The sequence below is a fragment of the Cervus elaphus genome, chromosome 1, assembly GCF_910594005.1.
Source record: "Cervus elaphus chromosome 1, mCerEla1.1, whole genome shotgun sequence".
NCBI classification, from domain to species: domain Eukaryota; kingdom Metazoa; phylum Chordata; class Mammalia; order Artiodactyla; family Cervidae; genus Cervus; species Cervus elaphus.
This window is the reverse complement of record NC_057815.1, coordinates 90,013,410-90,030,649: the sequence shown is the minus strand read 5'-3', so window position 1 is coordinate 90,030,649 and position 17,240 is coordinate 90,013,410. Positions and strand designations below refer to the sequence as shown.

General features: G+C 50.3%; 1 protein-coding gene and 1 pseudogene across 3 annotated transcripts; both read left to right on the top strand.

The window, feature by feature from the left end:
* The first annotated feature begins 1,971 nt into the window (after positions 1-1,971).
* LOC122699731 lies at positions 1,972-4,244 on the top strand (annotated as a pseudogene).
* A 7,778-nt stretch (positions 4,245-12,022) lies between these two features.
* C1QTNF4 (C1q and TNF related 4) lies at positions 12,023-17,190 on the top strand. 3 transcript variants are annotated; one of them, XM_043911968.1, is made up of 3 exons: positions 12,026-12,725; positions 12,963-13,025; positions 16,046-17,190. In XM_043911968.1, exon 3 carries the CDS (start codon positions 16,051-16,053, stop codon positions 17,029-17,031), a length of 981 nt encoding a protein of 326 aa, XP_043767903.1. In that variant the 5' UTR covers positions 12,026-12,725; positions 12,963-13,025; positions 16,046-16,050; the 3' UTR covers positions 17,032-17,190. The 3 variants fall into 3 exon arrangements, with proteins under 3 accessions (XP_043767920.1, XP_043767903.1, XP_043767911.1); XM_043911976.1 differs by having other exon boundaries at positions 12,959-13,025; XM_043911985.1 differs by lacking the exon at positions 12,963-13,025 and having other exon boundaries at positions 12,023-12,725.
* The last annotated feature ends 50 nt before the right edge of the window (positions 17,191-17,240 follow it).

The following is a 17,240-nucleotide window of genomic DNA, read 5'->3' as shown; positions in this document are numbered from 1 at the left end:
ACGTCAAGGCTGTATATTGTCACCATGCTTATTTAACTTATATGCAGAGTACATCATGAGACATGCTGGGCTGGAAGAAGCACAGCCTGGAATCAAGATTGCTGGGAGAAATAGCAATAACCTCAGATATGCAGATGACACCACCCTTATGGCAGAAAGTGAAGAGGAATTAAAATCCCTCTTGATGAAAGTGAAAGAGGAGAATGAAAAAGTTGGCTTAAAGCTTAACATTCAGAAAACTAAGATCATGGTATCTGGTCCCATCACCTCATGGGAAATAGATGGGGAGACAGTGGAAACAGTGTCAGACTTTATTTTGGGGGGCTCCAAAATCACTGCGGATGTGACTGCATCCATGAAATTAAAAGACACTTACTCCTTGGAAGGAAAGTTATGATCAACCTAGATAGCATATTAAAAAGCAGAGACATCACAGAAAAAAAAAGAGAGAGACATTACTTTGCCAACAAAGGTCCGTCTGGTCAAGGCTATGGTTTTCCAGTGGTCATGTATGGATGTTGGACTGTGAAGAAAGCTGAGCGCTGAAAAATTGATGCTTTTGAACTGTGGTGTTGGAGAAGACTTGAGAGTCCCTTGGACTGCAAGGAGATCCAACCAGTCCATTCTGAAGGAGATAAGTCCTGAGTGTTCATTGGAAGGACTGATGCTGAAGCTGAAACTCCAGTACTTTGGCCACCTCATGTGAAGAGTTGACTCATTGGAAAAGACCCTGATGCTTGGAGGGATTGGGGGCAGGAGGAGAAGGGGACGACAGAAGATGAGGTGGCTGGATGGCATCACCAACTCGATGGGCATGGACTTGAGTAAACTCCAGGAGTTTGTGATGGACAGGGAGGCCTGGTGTGCTGCGATTCATGGGGTCGAAAAGAGTCTGACACGACTGAGTGACTGACCTGAACTGACTGAAACCTAGGCACCCATTTAAAACAAAGTTGCAAGACTCCTGGTGGTCCAGTGGCTTGGACTTCGCACTCCCAACACAGGGGGCACAGGTTCAGTTCCCTGTTCATGGAACTAAGATCCCACATGCTGTGTGGTGCAGCCAAAAAAAAATGAGTTGCAAATTCCAAGGTTTTACACTTTTGCAGAGAAGATCCTGGAGCCCTTGCCAATGTACATGAGAAAGCCATGCAGAAAGGAAAGGGCCCCCAGTGCCCAAAGGCTGTGAATGTCCTGGTGTTACAAAAGAGAAAAGGGTAGATTCTGGAAACTGTAGGTGACACACTTCAGGTGAATCCCTAAACTTATTCTAGAATATAATGAACTGGATTTATATAATTAAACTGGGTTTGAGAACACCTAGAAAAAGAAAATGAAGAGCAACTAAAGAGCCTCTTGTTGAAGATGAAAAAGGAGAGTGAAAAAGCTGGCTGAAAACTCACCATTCAAAAAACAGATCATGGCATCCAGTCCCATCACTTATGACAAATAAATGGGGAAAAAATGGAAACAGTGACAGACTATTTCCTTGGGCTCCAGAATCACTGCAGACAGTGACTGCAGTCATGAAATTAAAAGACGCTCCTTGGAAGAAAACCTATGACAAACTTAGACATATATTAAAAAGCAGAGGCATCCCTTTGCTGACAAAGGTGGTTATAGTCAAAGCTATGGTTTTTCCAGTAGTCATGTATAGATGTGAGAGTTGGACCATAAAGAAAACTGAGCACCAGAGAATTAAATTGTGGGTTGTGGTTCTGTAGAAGGCTCTCGAGAGTCCCTTGGACAGCAAGGAGATCAAACTAGTCAATCCTAAAGGAAATCAACCCTGAATATTCATTGGAAGGATTGATGCTGACGTTGAAGCTCCAATACCTTGGCCTCCTGATGTGAAGAGATGACTCATTGGAAAAGACCCTGATGCTGGGAAAGACTGAAGGCAAAAGGAGAAGAGGGTGGCAGAGGATGAGGTGGTTGGACAGCATTACTGACTCAATGGACATGAATTTGAGCAAACTCTGGGATATAGTGGAGGACAAAGAAGCCTGACTTGCTATAGTCCATGGGGTCGCAAAGAGTCGGACACAACTTAGTGACTGAACAACAAGAAATGAAAAGAATTGATACCTTCACCAAAAACAAGGTAATACCAACAGGAATCCAGTTTGTTACTGTTTATTTGGAAAGCCGCTAGGAACATTTCCTTGGACAGACTGGACCCTGTTTCCAGTTAGACATCAAATGTCTTTCAGTTGAGGAGACAACCAGGAAAACAGTGACTGCTCCTAGATTGCCCAGTCTGGTGGACTTCTAGCCCATTTAACCGGTGTGCTACTCCCCTCAAGTTGGTTATTCAACTGATGTAAATCCGAGAAGCCTTAAATTTCATGCTTCTAGATTCTGCATCTGGTCAGCTCAGTGGTTAATTGTGTCTGTCACACTGGAAATGCAGATGGCACCACTATTGGGAGGAAAAGCTAATATTTGGATGTCAGAATCAAGACCCTAAAATATCTTGAAACAATGGGCTGAAACTAACAGGGTGAATTTGAAAGAAGTGGAAAGACCTGCGTTTATATGTATTTTTAAAAAATCAGCTGCGCTAGCACAGGATGAAGGCAGTTTGGCTTGACGGTGCATATGCAAAAGGCTGAGGGCTTTCAGCTGACCTCAGATTGAATAGGAGCCAGCAGGAGCCCAGCAGCTGCTTAAAAAGATAGTGGTTCTCCCTACCTTTTTAAATTTTAGGTACAAAAGGGTGAAACAGTTAAAAGCATGTCTTTCTCCTACAACCATTACTCTTGCCTGGAGGCAACTGCTATTAATGGTTTCTAGAAGATTCTCTCAGAGGTATTCTATGCACAAAAAAAGCAAATGCATACTTTAAAAAAAAATAGAAATGGTAGCATACTGTACACTTTATTTCCTTAAAACAATATTTATTTCATAATTCATAAACCTGTTCGATTCATTACTCAAAGATATAGACCCAATGTATACTCAGAAATGGTCATAAGGATCTCTCTCGCCTAATAAACTATTACTTTAAACCGGGCCCAGGATGTAGAGTTGGCGGTGCGGAGCTGGGCGGGGTAGAGAGTAGGGGTCGGTAGTCAGGGGTGGCGGGAGAAGGAGGCGGCGGCAGCGGTGAATCTTTTGTAAATGGCGCCGACAGGACCCGAAGCCTAAATCCCGGGAGGGTGAGAGAGTGCTGTGCTTCCATGGGCCTCTTCTGTATGAAGCAAAGTGTGTAGAAGTTGCCGTAAAGGATAAACAGGTCAAATACTTCATCCGTTACAGTGGTTGGAATAAAAATTGGGATGAATGGGTTCCGGAAAGCAGAGTACTCAAGTATGTGGATACCAATTTACAAAATCGGAGAGAACTTCAAAAAGCCAATCAGGAGCAGCATGCAGAGGGGAAGATGCGAGGGGCTGCCCCTGGAAAGAAGACTGCTGGGCTACAGCAAAAAAATATTGAAGTGAAAACAAAAAAGAACAAACAAAAGACACCTGGAAATGGAGATGGTGGCAGCATCAGTGAAACACCTCAGCCTCCTCGCAAGAAGAGGGCTCGAATAGATCCTACTGTTGAAAATGAGGAAACATTTATGAGCAGAGTTGAAGTCAAGATTCCTGAAGAACTGAAGCCATGGCTTGTTGATGACGGGGACTTAATTACCCGGCAAAAACAGCTCTTCTATCTTCCCGCCAAGAAGAAAGTGGATTCCATCCTAGAGGATTATGCAAATTACAAGAAATCACGAGGAAACACAGATAATAAGGAGTATGCAGTCAGTGAGGTTGTGGCCGGGATAAAGGAGTACTTCAATGTGATGTTGGGCACTCAACTGCTCTACAAATTTGAGAGGCTACAGTACGCTGAGATCCTTGCGGACCACCCTGAGGCACCCATGTCCCAGGTGTACGGGGCGCCACATCTCCTGAGACTGTACGAATTGGAGCAATGTTGGCCTACACGCCTCTGGATGAGAAGAGCCTTGCTTTATTACTGAATTATCTTCATGATTTCCTAGAATACCTGGCAAAGAACTCTGCAACTTTGTTTAGTGCCAGTGATTATGGAGTGGCTCCCCCTGAGTACCATCGGAAAGCCGTGTGAGGCGCGAGCAGCCACCCATGTTTGATCTCTGTAAACACCTTTTTGTTTCTTAGTCCTTCTCTTGTACAAACAATGTACTTTGGAAATGTTCGTGTATAACAAAATTGATGTTTGTTTTCTGTTTGATTTTAAACAGAGAAAATAAAAGGAGTTACAGCTCCTTTTCTTTCTTTTTTTTCATTTCAAAGTTGCTACCAGTGTATTCAGTGATGGACAACAGAGAGACATACTGTAGAGTGTTTTATTGCTTCGTTGACAAAGCTGCTTTTGAACGTTGGTGGTTTCTATTCCTTTGACACTGCGCACTTTTATAATGTGTGTTAATGCTATATGACAGAATGCTCTGATTCCTAGTGCCAAAGGTTCAATTCAGTGTATGTAACTGAACACTCATCCATTTGTGCTCCCCCTTTTTTTTTATGGTGCTTAAAGTAAAGAGCCCATCCTTTGCGAGTCATCCATCCATGTTGTTCCTTAGGCATTTTATCTTTGCTCAGATTGTTGAAGAACGGTGGCTTGTTTCATGGTTTTTGTATTTGTGTCCAATGCACGTTTTAACATGATAGACACAATGCATTCTGTAGCTACAGTTTTCTGGAAAAGTTAATTGTTTTTCAGATCTTCAATAAATTTTTTCTTTAAATTTCAAAAATAAAAAAAATTAAAAAATAAACTATTACTTTATACATTAGAATTACAAAAAGTTATTATAATAATTCACAGTATAGCTATAACACTTCCAGCATGGTGACCTGAACTTAAAGCAATTCTCAAGTAAGTCTTGAATACAAAATGCATAACATTTAACATTTTCCAATATATTGCAATGGATTGGTCCTAAACTCTTCTTGTTTAAGTGGAAACTCAGGGGAACTCTTTCAGGAAAGCGTCAGTGGAAAAATGGAGTTCTGGATTAAAAAAAATAAATTTTTAGGAAATTTGAGTCAGAGGAGAAAAGAGGTCATCTTTTGGGAAAGCAAAAGAGGTAAAATTATTTCCTTCCATGAAACTGTCTTCTCTCCATTTATAACAAGGTATGACTTTGAGGGCCAAGTACAGCTGGAGCAGACTTATGGAAAAAAAGCCTGATGAGTAGTCTAGTCTGTACTAGAGTTCAGATTTTACACGACAGCAACAAAATAAAATGTTCAAACAATACACATGAGGATTTTAGAGCAAAAGACTTAACCAGCATTCATTCAACAAATATTTAATGTGGAAGTCATATTTTAGAGTGTATAGATGAAAGATACGTTAGAAATGACAAATGCCACGAATAAACAGAAAATAGCAAGTGGTTTGCTGTTTTTGTTTTTTTTTTTTTTTTAGGGGTGATGGGATTAGGACTGGGTTATAGACAAGTTGTTAGGAAATATCATCTCATTTGGTGATACTCAAGCTAAGACATAAAGGAGATGAAAGACTCTCATGTAGAAAGCCCAAAATAAAGAGACAGCCAAGAGTTGAATAATAATGTTTTAGACTGGGGAGTGAATGTGAGGGAGAAAAGAAAAGGTACATGTAGAATGAAGCTGCTGTAATCCATGATTTGTGGAGGGGATGCATAAAGCATCTTTGAAAGACTTCAAATGACTACAGCTTGACCGGACTTTATTTCAGCTACATACCAATCGCCTCAAAACAAATGTACACCTTGTTTTTTCCACTTAATAGTAAATCTTAGAGATTATTTCATATCAGTATGCAAAATGACTCCTCATTCCTCTATAAACAGAGTTATTAGTATTCTATGTCTCAGAAATTATTGGATGGGTCCTCTATTGTTATTGCAAACAATGCTGCTCTGAATAACATGTCATTTCAGATGTGGGTATATATCAGAATAACAGCTTTTCAGGAAATAGAATCAAAGAGTTGAAGGTCATGCATATTTTAAAATTTGGTAGATAATGTCCAATTATCCAGTGGTACCGGTTGACCATCCCACTAAAAGGGTATGAATGTTTCTCCACCTCCTCACCAACAGAATATGTTATAAACCTATTGATCTTAGATAACCTGAAAGGTAAAAAAAGGATGGCATCTTATTCTGAGTTACTTGTATTTTCTTTTTTATTAACTGCTATACCCTTTACCCACTTTCCTACTGAGTTGTCTTTTCTTAGAGCTCTTATATATTAAAGAAATTTGCTCTCTGTGCTATGAATTACAAATATATTTTCCAGTTTGTAGTTTGTCTTGACTTTGCTTCTGGCAGTTTGCTATGTTAATATGTTTTCCTTTTAAGCTATAGTAAAAAGCTTATATTTTTTTTAATGAATTCTGGATTTTATGTCATACTTCAAACTTCACTCTGAAATTTTTTTTAATATGACTTGATTTTTTTTTGGTACATTTTTTGTTTCATTCTTACATTTAAATATGTGATTTATTTGGAATTTGTTTTGGTATCAGGTATGATGTATTGGAATATCTCCTGGAGAGGGAAATGGCAATCCAGTATTCTTGCCTGGGAAATCCCATGGACAGAGGAGCCTGGGGGGCTACAGTCCGTGGGGTCTCAAAGAGTTGGACATGACTGAGCATGCTCACATATATGCATATATGATGTATGGATCCAACTTAAAGCTTTCTAGATGGCTGCCTAGTCATTGCCATACAGTTTATTAAATCATGTGTGTTCTCTAAACTCCCTCTTTTATAATATTCCAATTCCAATATGTATTTGGATACATTTGAAAGAAATTAAAATTTTTATTGATATTTTAAATTACTTTTCAAGTGAAAGGACTAGATATTCATTGTAGAAAATTTGGGAAATAGAAAACATTTTACAGAGTAAAATATCCCTAAATCCACCATAAATAACTAAATATTTTGGTGTTCATCTAGTCAATTCCTGCATAGTTATATTCTCTACCTAATTAATGACACTATGTAAGTACCCCCCCCCCAATTTTCCAGCCCTGAAAGGTAGTGTGATCTAAGTGCCCAAAGTGGAGCCAGTCATCATCTGATGCAGGCTGAACTCTCTCCCCTTGTGTCCTCCCAGGTGCCAGCGAAAGAGGTGGAGTCAACGCTTTTGACTCCTCCCGTTTCTTTACTTGCCCTCACCTTCTAGTTACCAGGTCCTCCGTGTTTTCCCTCCAGAGACTCACATGCCCTAAATTAGGAAATCATTTCAGTGTACCTCCACAGAAACCAAGACCCAGGGAGAGGAAATAACTTGTAAAAGTTGGAGTGGTTTTAACCTCAAGAAACCGAGAACTCAACTCAGAACGCTCCACCATCTTCCATAGTGAGAGGGCCCTCGGTGGGGTGTGGGTCACCTGTGCCTCCAGCCCCCCTGCCAGCGTGGGCCGAGAAGGACGGGAAACAACAGCTCAGATAAGGCGCCTGGGTTCGCAGAGAAACGCAGTCACTGTCCTGCCTCTTCAGTCCGATTGTGACACGTTCTAGTTCCCCCAGCGTTCCAGCTATCTAAGGCTGTGCAGTAACTCCAGAGTTTCTGGTTTAGAACGGTCAGCTCTGTCCCTAGTGGATCTGAAAGTGCGCTGGGTCAGCCAGGTGGTTCCCATTCGGAGTTCTTCCGCAGCTGCCGTCAGACAGTGACTGGGCCCCGAGTCATCTTGAAGGCTTCCGCCCTCGTACTGCAAAGAGTGGATGCTGGAACCTCAGCTGGGGCCAGGGCCAGCTTCACGGGATGCTTTATACAGCTACAGAGTCCCACACGTAGCCTCTAGGCTTGGTGTAAGGCTGTTATCACCACCTAAATTCTTAATTTTTGAACAAAAAGCCCGTCTTTCCATTTTGCGCTGGACCCTGCAAATTAGGTAACTGGGCCTGCCTCGGGCTGTTGGCCACAACATCCACACACAGCCTTTCCATGCGGCCTGGGCTTTCTCACATCATGACGGCTGGATTCCAAGCATGAATTTCAAGAGGGAGAGCACCAGACAGAAGCAGCATCACCTTTTACGGGTGAACCCAACTCCTCCTCTTAGAGGGTAGTGGCGTGGTCCCAGTGTAAGAACAGGGTGGGATGGGAGATGCCGTCACAGCATCTTTGGAAAATGGAATTTGCCACATCTAGTCAGGAGTAGGCCTCGACCTCCCCATAGGGATCTGCTTCTGGGAAAAGGGCCAACAGAGAGTTAAGAACTTGCTCCTCACAGCCACTCCCAACTCCCCCTTGCCCGGCTGTTTACTAAGTGCTCAGAGGGGTTGGAGCCAGAGGCAGTGGGGCTAGCAGCCCGCCCGCCCGGGAGCTCTGAACGTCTGCTGCCCCGGAAGGCTGAAATCTCCCAGGGAGGCAGGGACTCAGCGCCCTGACATCTGTTTCTCCTGCCAGCTTCTCTGCTTGGCTAATGATCCTTCCCCTTTCATTTCTCCCTGGGGCTTGTTGTTGTCTTTCTCATTAGCTTCCCCTCAACTCCCAGCAAGGTCCCTCGACTCTGAGCTCTGCTAATTCCGCTGTAATCCACCGGCAAACCAAGAAGCTAATTAAATTGTGAGCCTGGGTGCGTGTGTGCCCTCTGTCTCTGCAGTTCTTCTCAGTCTCTCTTCCATCTGTTTCTTCCCTTTTCCTTTCTTACTAACCCTGCATGGTTCAGACTGGACACTTGGGGTAGATTCTTTCAGATCTCCCTGCCTCTTCTGTCTCTTGCCTTTCACTCTGTGGCTGGAATAATCTTAATATACTGCTCTGGGCTCTCTCCCTCCTGCTGCAGGTTAAACCGAGCTCCTTAGCTCAGCATTTAAGCCCCACACACCTCATCTGCCCTAGTGTCTCCTTCACAAACCCCTCTTCAACCAGCCACACTGGCACATCTATGCTACCTCCATACCTTTGTTCAAACTTTTAACTTAGACTGGATCCCATTCCCTTACTCCTCTATCAGCACTATGTAAAATCCTCACCGTCATTTAGAAATAACTTCTGTGACACCACCCTGATTCCCCCAGGTGGTGTTTCTGCACCTCTCTCCTGGTACTGATCTCTTTTTACCTATTGTGGTTCTTTATATCCAAATCCCGCCACTCTCCCTAAATGATCAGCTCCTTGAAAGCAGGATCTCAGCTCCCTCCTGAGTACCCTATTTAATTAACACTTTCAGAAAATTTCATTGTTGTCTCCTGACCCAATGTGGCACCTGGAGCTCCAGCTTTCACGCATACATCCCAGGAAAAGGGAAGCTGCTGCTGCTAATTCGCTCCAGTCGTGTCCGACTCTGTGCGACCCCACAGACGGCAGCCCACCAGGCTATGCCATCCCTGGGATTCTCCAGGCAAGAACACGAGTGGGTTGCCATTTCCTTCTCCAATGCATGAAAGGGAAAAGTGAGAGTGAAGTCGCTCAGTCGCGTCTGACTCTTCGCAACCCCATGGACTGCAGTCTACCAGGCTCCTCCCTCCATGGGATTTTCCAGGCAGGAGTACTGGAGTGGGGCGCCATTGCCTTCTCTGGGAAAAGGGAAGAGGGAGGGCAAAAAGAGTGGGCCTCATCAGTCCCTTTAAACCACTTTCTCTCCTAATAATTTTTGTTGTTATTTTTTTTTGGCCAAGCCATAAGGCATGGGGGATCTTAGTTCCCCCACTGGGTATCTAATCCACACCCCCTTGCAATGGAAGCTCACAGTCTTAACCACTGGACCACAAGGGAAGTCCTTCCTAATAATTTCTGCTTACATCTCACTGACAAGGCCTAGGTGCAGGAGGCACTGGGTACATTGCCTCCCTTCAAACTCCAAGTCTCATTCCTCATTTTACAGATGAAAAAATAAGGCCCCGAGAGGATCAAAGAATTAGGGAGGCTGCAGAGGGTAGTGGTCAAGGACTGGGTTTTGGAGCTAGATCAACCTGACTTCGAATCCTCTCTGTGCACTGACTTCTTTACTCTTCCTTTGTGAAACTGGGCTGGTGACATCTACTTCAGAGGATGTGAAGTAAGTAAATAAGGGGATTTCCCTGGCGATCCAGTGGTTAAGACTCCATGCTTCCATTGCAGGGGATGGGTTTCATTCCTGGTCGGGGAACTAAGGTCCCACATCACTCACAGCATGGTCATAGATAACTAGGAATTAAATATTTAAGACAGTGGGTGAAGTGAAAAAGCACTTAACAGTTTTGGTTCATTGTCTCAGTTTGAGATCCCCCAAAAGTTGACCCTGAGAGATCTGGATACAAGTAGTTTATTTAGGAGGTGATCCCAGAGCAGGGTGAGCAAGTGGGGAAGTGAGATAAGAGGAAAACAAGCAAAAGAGAAAAAAGAAAAAAAGCAAGCAAAGCCTACAGGGATAAGCAAGTTTTCCCCATGGACAACTTCGGTCCATTCTGCTGGAGTCTGAGACTGGAACACGCCTGGGAATTGAGGATTGTCCCACTTTCGGGGGACTGAAAGCTAGAGGATTTGTTTGCTAACTCTGGACCCTCCTTGTTGAGGGTTACCCTGGAGGGTGTTAATTTTCCACTTCTTGCCTGCCCCACCCTCGCTTCCATAGCTGGGAATCCCTCAGGAGAGACACAGAGCAAGCTCAGGAGCTGCCAGCAGGTGACCTCCACGTAGACCTGGGGGCTTGAGAAGGGGCACTGGTAGCATGTGCAACACCCAGTGAAAGGAACTTGCTATGAAAATTATTACTGTGTTGCTCCAACTTGTTCCAGGACAAAGCTGGAGCAGGCAGGAACTACAGCCAAGCCCTGGGGCTGTTTGCTCTGAATCCTGCTGCCCCCTAACTTCCATTCCAGGGCACCCCCACCCCCTAGATGCCCGCTAGTACATGGCATCCTCCTCCTCCATCTCTCCTTGCCAGTGGCCTCCACCTTGTCCCATCCCTTGAACCCTCCTGTCATCTGCCACAGCCACCTGTCTCCACCACCACCCCCAACCCCCCGACTCCTCTGGTGAGATGTTTTATGGACCCAGGGAGCATCAAAATGGCTTTCAGCCTGAGACAGAGCCCCACTGGGCTTAGCTGTTCCACCTCTAGAGTCCTGCCTTCTTCCCAGCCCTCCCACCATCGGAATCACACCTTCAAAACACACCTTCATGATGGCAACCCCAACCTCCTGGTTCAGAAGAGGTACTGATGCCCTAAGAAGGGTCGTGGCTGCCACAGATGGGCTTCAGGTCTTCCCCAGCCCTCCTAAACCTCTCCCCACACCCCTCCCAGACCTTTACAGGCTGGTGAGGAGACAAAGGATAGAAAGGCTAGACAGATGCTTCATTCTGTGTTCCCCCAAATACCCCATGCCCAGCCTGAAATGCCTCCATCCATTCCTTTCTGTTCAGATACATATCCATTCACTTCATCTTTACCTCAACACCTGGAGAATATTAATGAATTCATCATCACTGTCAACACCTTCATGGGGACTAACCCATGTTACATTAACTGGGGTCCTGTAGGTTCTGACAGTTGCAGGAGGAGAGCTCCAGAGCACAGGGGGGCCACAGAGAGTCTGGGGCAGAGCCAGGACTAGAACTTGGGCCTCCTGAGTCCGAGGGCTCCTGTTTCTGTTCTGGGAGTGGGGCTCTTCACCACCATCCATTCCGCCAGGCTCTACCCAGTGGCTAGCAGGTCACGCCCAGCACTGCCTTCAGGAGAGGACTGCAACCTCCTGGAGGTGGGCTCAGAGGCCAGGGCGGAAGCTGTGGAAGGGCCCCGGTGAGTGCCAACAGCTGCTCCCAGCCCCGGGGTCCTGCTGGGTCCTGCCCACCGGGGCCCAGCTAGGCGGGGTGTCAGTGTCCCTCATGCCGGCCCCTTGAGGCCTCCCATCGCCTTTCTCAAGCCCCTCCCTCCTTGCAGATGCTGTGAAAGCAGCCTTTCCGCCACAAGGCAATTCTACAAGGACCCTCCTTCCTCGCCCCCTCCCCGGGGGCCCCCCCCCCCCCCCCCTTGCTGACCCTCTGATGCCTGGGGGTTTGGTCTTCCTCCTTCCTTCCTAACCAACCACGGGCCTTTTCCGATTTGGAGCTGAGGAAGAAAGCGCGGGCACTGTAAGCCGTCCTTTCCTGGCCGCACTGACCCATTTATCCTTCTCTTCCCGCAGACCGCCCCCCCCCCCCACCTCCCCGAGCCTGGACGTCTGTCCCCACCGAACTCTCCCCTTCCGCTGCCCTTGCAGCCCCGAGGCTAGTCCAGTCTCCGCGTCCCGCTCCAGCCCCCTCTCCTCCAACCAGGGAGGAGGCTGGTCTCTAGACTGTCCCAAGCCACCCCGGGGCTGGGGGCGGGGGTGGGGTGTCGGCCTCGGCCTCAGTTTCCCCATCTGCTAACTTGGATTCCTGCTACCTGCTCTGCACACTCAGAGGCTGAAGCCCGAGGGCGGTCACGGAGGAGGGCGAGGCCGGCGCTCGCGCGGCCCGCGCGGGGGGCCTCCGTGCGGTGCCCCTGAGCCCCGGCTCTCGGCGCGCGGTCCTCGGCGCGCCCCTCCCTCTCTCCCCCTGCCCGCCTCTCGCCGCCTCTCCCCGCGCGGGCCCGGCGGCTCGCTCTCCAGCAGTCCTCTTTCCCTCGCCGCCCCGCGCCCACCCCGGGGTCCCCGCGCCCCGCCCGCCCCCGGCGCCGCCGCCCCCGCCAGGCCCGGCCCCGCCGCAGCGCGGGCGGTCAGTGCGCAGCCCGGCGCCCGCCCGCATCCCGATCGCGGGCTCGGAGCGAACCCGACCGACCGCCGCCCCCAGCCAGGTGAGGGCTGCTCTGGGGCGCGGGAAGCCAGGCTTTCTCCTTGGGAAGCGGGGGCCGGGAATTGAGTCCTTTTTTTTTTTTTTTTTCTTCTCCCTAAAAGGAGGATCTGGGAGCTTCTTTCATGAAAGAGGCTCATGGGCTTTTCATCCGAAAGGACGGATAAAGGGAGGTCTGGGGGGGAGAGGGTCTAAGGTACCATTTTCTGAGGGTTTTTTTTTTTTTTTTTTAATGAGAAAGGATTAATTGGCTTCTTCCGTGAAAGGGGGACTCATCTTCTTGGGAGCCCGGGGGGCTTTCAAGGTAGGTGGAGAGGGCGCTTTGAGCAGAGCTTGAGGGAGGGGGTGTCTGGGGAGTGGGGTTCGCTGGGAGGGGTCTCTGGAATCCCCCTAGCCTGGCATGGCTGCACCTCCACGGTCGGTTCCGGGGCTCTGTCCAGCGCACCGTGTCCTAGTTTTTTTTTTCTCTTTGAAGATGATTGTTTTGAGCCTCACCTGCACGAAGCCAGAACAGCCATTTCCTTCCCTGGAGCTGTGACGCCCACCTGACAGCCTCTCACCTCTGACCTGCTCCGGCAGGGGGCTGAGGGGAGGATGGGGACCTAGGGGTCTGAGAAATGGGCAGTGGGCAGAAAGGAAGCCGGGTACCGAACACACAGGAGGGCCAGCCGGCGCTGGCAGGGTGCCCCAGGCGCAGCAGGGAGACTACCGAGGGTCCAGTGGGCGGCTGCTCCCGGGGCAAGACCCGCTAGGAGAGCCGCAGGGTCAGGAAGAGCCGCGATGCTCCCATATTCCCAGGAGACAAAAACGTTAGTTTTTTTGGTTGGTTTATGCTTTCTTCCCCCTTACCCCTAGATCCCAAGACTCATTCCACTTCTTTCCCCTCCTATTTTTGCAAAAAGGGAAACTGAGGCAGATAACAGGCTGGCTGGACATGTCTATGTTTAGAAGGAAAGGGTGGAGAGGAAAGCACACTGAATTTGGAGCCAAAAGACCTCCGTCCAAGGCTTGCGTCAGGGCTCCATGGGTGGCCTTGGGCCAAAAACACTTCCCCTGGTTGGGCCTCAGCTTTCTCCCCTGTAAAACGGGAGAGGGCCCACCCGTCTTGCAGGTTAGCTGTGACACCAGACAGGTCCAAAGCGCCCTGTGAAAGGGACCGCGATGAGTACTGAGATGTAATCTTCACTGCTGCAGGGAGCCCCTCTCCCCGCACCCCTGCCCTCATCAAGGGGACTGGCTAGCCCACGGGGCACCTTTGTAAGAATGAGAAAAGGTACTGTCTCTGGAAGGAGAGTGTTCAGCTGGGCTAGGGACTTGGGGGTCTTCCGAGAAGCAGAAAAAGGCAGTCTCCCCAGGTGCAGCGGTTCCACACAGTTGGGCAAACAGGATGCGGGCCGCACTCCAGTGCCCACCTCCTTTCAGGGGGGCGTCCTTGCCGAGGGCAGCGCGTCTGTGCACCTGCGCCCGGCAGTCCTCCTGGCAGCCCCCAGCACCTCTAAGCGACACAAAGGTGCACGCCCAGGGCATTTCCTACAGAAGCCCACATCCGAGGCTGCTGCCAGCTCGGTTTCTTTCCCGCTTTGCCTCCACGACAGGGCTTCGGGGAATTCAGTCCCCAAAGCCTGTGCCCTACTGGGAAGCATTACGGAGGAAGCATCTCCCTATCTTCTGAGAGACGATCCTCTGAGTCAAGTAGTGCCTTCACCAAGCTTCCAGGGGTAAGGGTTACTGAACCTTAACCCGTAATGTCAAGAACTTGATCCTCAACTATACTCCAATATAAATTTTTAAAATTAGATTAAAAAAAACACTTGATCAGATCAGTTTTCCCCCAAAATCAACTGACTGCACTGCCATCCCACAGAGGTGCTCACACCTGCTATCTCAGAGCATCCTCAGTAGGCCTGTTAGGCAGACATCCTCCCCCAGTTTATACAGAAGGGGCCGTGCCTGGAGACATTCAGGAACCTGCCCAAGGTTTCACAGCATGCAGAGGAGTAGCACCAGGACCTGAGCCCAGGTTTAGCTGCCAGTCTTGTCCACCCAGCTGCTCCTGCTGAGGAACCGAGCTGCTGACCTCACAGACCTGCTGAAGCCCACTGGAACCGCTCTCCCACTGTATCCCCAGCAGCCCCTGGCTCTCTCTTTCCCCTCAGGGAGCAACCCCCAAGCCCAGAAGAGCCCCTTTCTCTTCTCTGAGTTTGTGGGGGGAGGGAACTACCTCAAAACCCAACTGTTCTGACCTCTTCAAGGTGGTCAGAAAAAGGCAAGGAGGGCCCCTGGTGATTCCGGAGGTCCACTGTGGGAGCTGACCCTTGACTGGGTCAGAGGCCAGGAAACGGGTCAGTTCAGTTCAGTCGCTTACTCTTTGCAACCCCATGGACTGCAGCACGCCAGGCTTCCCTGTCCATCACCAATTCCCGGAGCTTACTCAAACTCATGTCCATTAAGTCAGTGATTCCATCCAACCATCTCATCCTCTGTCGTCCCCTTCTCCTCCCGCCTTCAATCTTTCCCAGCATCAGGGTCTTTTCCAATGAGTCAGGTCAGGGAGCAGCTATTTCCTGCCAAGATGGGGAATTAAACAGCAGCCATCAAGGAAGGTGTCAGTACAGACAGCCAGTGCCTGAGTGAGGCTAACGGCCATGGAACAGACCAGGAAAATGTAGCCAATCGAAAGCTGAAGATAACCCTGGGACCTCCTGACCACCTTCTGTGTTTCCAGGGCTCCTGGCTGTCAAGGAGGAGGGGATGTGGCAAACCCAGCAGGGCTATAGGACCCTTGAGCCAGAGCATTTCCACTTGTATCTGCGAAATTTCACACAAAGGGGTTTGGTGGTTACAAAAAAAGAAGAAGAAAAAGTCACTGATCTAATCTAATTATTCCCAAACTGTGGTCCCTAGAAGAGCAGCATCTCTGCATTACCTGGGAACCTGTGAATGGAATGGAAATTCTCAGACCTCATCCTAGACGAGTGGAGAAGGAAATGCCAACCCACTCCAGTATTCTTGCCAGGAGAATCCCATGAACAGAGGAGTCGGGTGGGCTACTGTTCACGGGTCACAGAGAGTCGGACACAACCGAGTGACTAAGCACAGCACATCCCAGGCGAGGCGGGGGTGAGGGCCAACAGTGTGTGTTTTAACAGGCCCTCCAGGTGACACCCAGGCCTACTTAAGTTGTGAGAACCTCTGAGCCAGTCTTGCTGTGCAGGAAACCAGGAGTCCGAGCTGTGGATGAAGGCAGGGCTGTGCAGGGGGACCCGGCCCCCCGCCGCCCCTCCACAACCCTCGTCTCCGTCCCCCTCGTGCCTCCCGTCCCAGGTGCCATGCTGCTGCTGCTGCTGCTGGGCCTGCTGAGCCCGGCGGCCTGCGGGGCCCCGGGCCCGGCCTCGGGGTCCGCGGAGCTGCGCTCGGCCTTCTCGGCGGCACGCACCACCCCGCTGGAGGGCACGTCGGAGATGGCGGTGACCTTCGACAAGGTGTACGTGAACGTCGGCGGCGACTTCGACCCGGCCACCGGCCAGTTCCGCTGCCGCGTGCCGGGCGCCTACTTCTTCTCCTTCACCGCGGGCAAGGCGCCGCACAAGAGCCTGTCCGTGATGCTGGTGCGCAACCGCGACGAGGTGCAGGCGCTGGCCTTCGACGAGCAGCGGCGGCCGGGCGCGCACCGCGCCGCCAGCCAGAGCGCCATGCTGCAGCTCGACTACGGCGACGCGGTGTGGCTGCGGCTGCACGGCGCCCCGCGGTACGCGCTGGGCGCGCCCGGCGCCACCTTCAGCGGCTACCTGGTGTACGCCGACGCCGACGCGCCCCCGCGCGGGGGCCCGCCCGCGTCCGCGGAGCCGCGCTCGGCCTTCTCGGCGGCGCGCACGCGCAGCCTGGTGGGCTCGGACGCGGGCCCCGGGCCGCGCCACCGGCCGCTGGCCTTCGACACCGAGCTGGTCAACATCGGCGGCGACTTCGACGCGGCGGCCGGCGTGTTCCGCTGCCGCCTGCCCGGCGCCTACTTCTTCTCCTTCACGCTGGGTAAGCTGCCGCGCAAGACGCTGTCGGTGAAGCTGATGAAGAACCGCGACGAGGTGCAGGCCATGATCTACGACGACGGCGCGTCGCGGCGCCGCGAGATGCAGAGCCAGAGCGTGATGCTGGCGCTGCGGCGCGGCGACGCCGTCTGGCTGCTCAGCCACGACCGCGACGGCTACGGCGCCTACAGCAACCACGGCAAGTACATCACCTTCTCCGGCTTCCTGGTGTATCCCGACCTCCCGCCCGCCGGCCCGCCGGGCCTTGGGCCGCCGGAGCTCTGAACCCCGACCCGGAGAGCCGCTCGGGGTGGGGTGGGGTGGGGTGGGGGGCATGCATGCTGAGCCCGGACCCGCGGCCCGAACGCCCCGCCGGCGCGAGCATGACGGCCCGCCGCGCGTGGCGGACTCTGCCAATAAAGTGGGCCTGCGCCGGCGCCTGTCTGCCGGGGTCCTGCGCTATGCTTTGTCCTCACTGCGACGACGCTGTTGCC

Excerpts from the sequence above, each read along its gene's own strand:
- C1QTNF4 (XM_043911985.1), top strand. The coding sequence starts at position 16,051 with ATGCTGCTGCTGCTGCTGCTGGGCCTGCTGAGCCCGGCGGCCTGCGGG.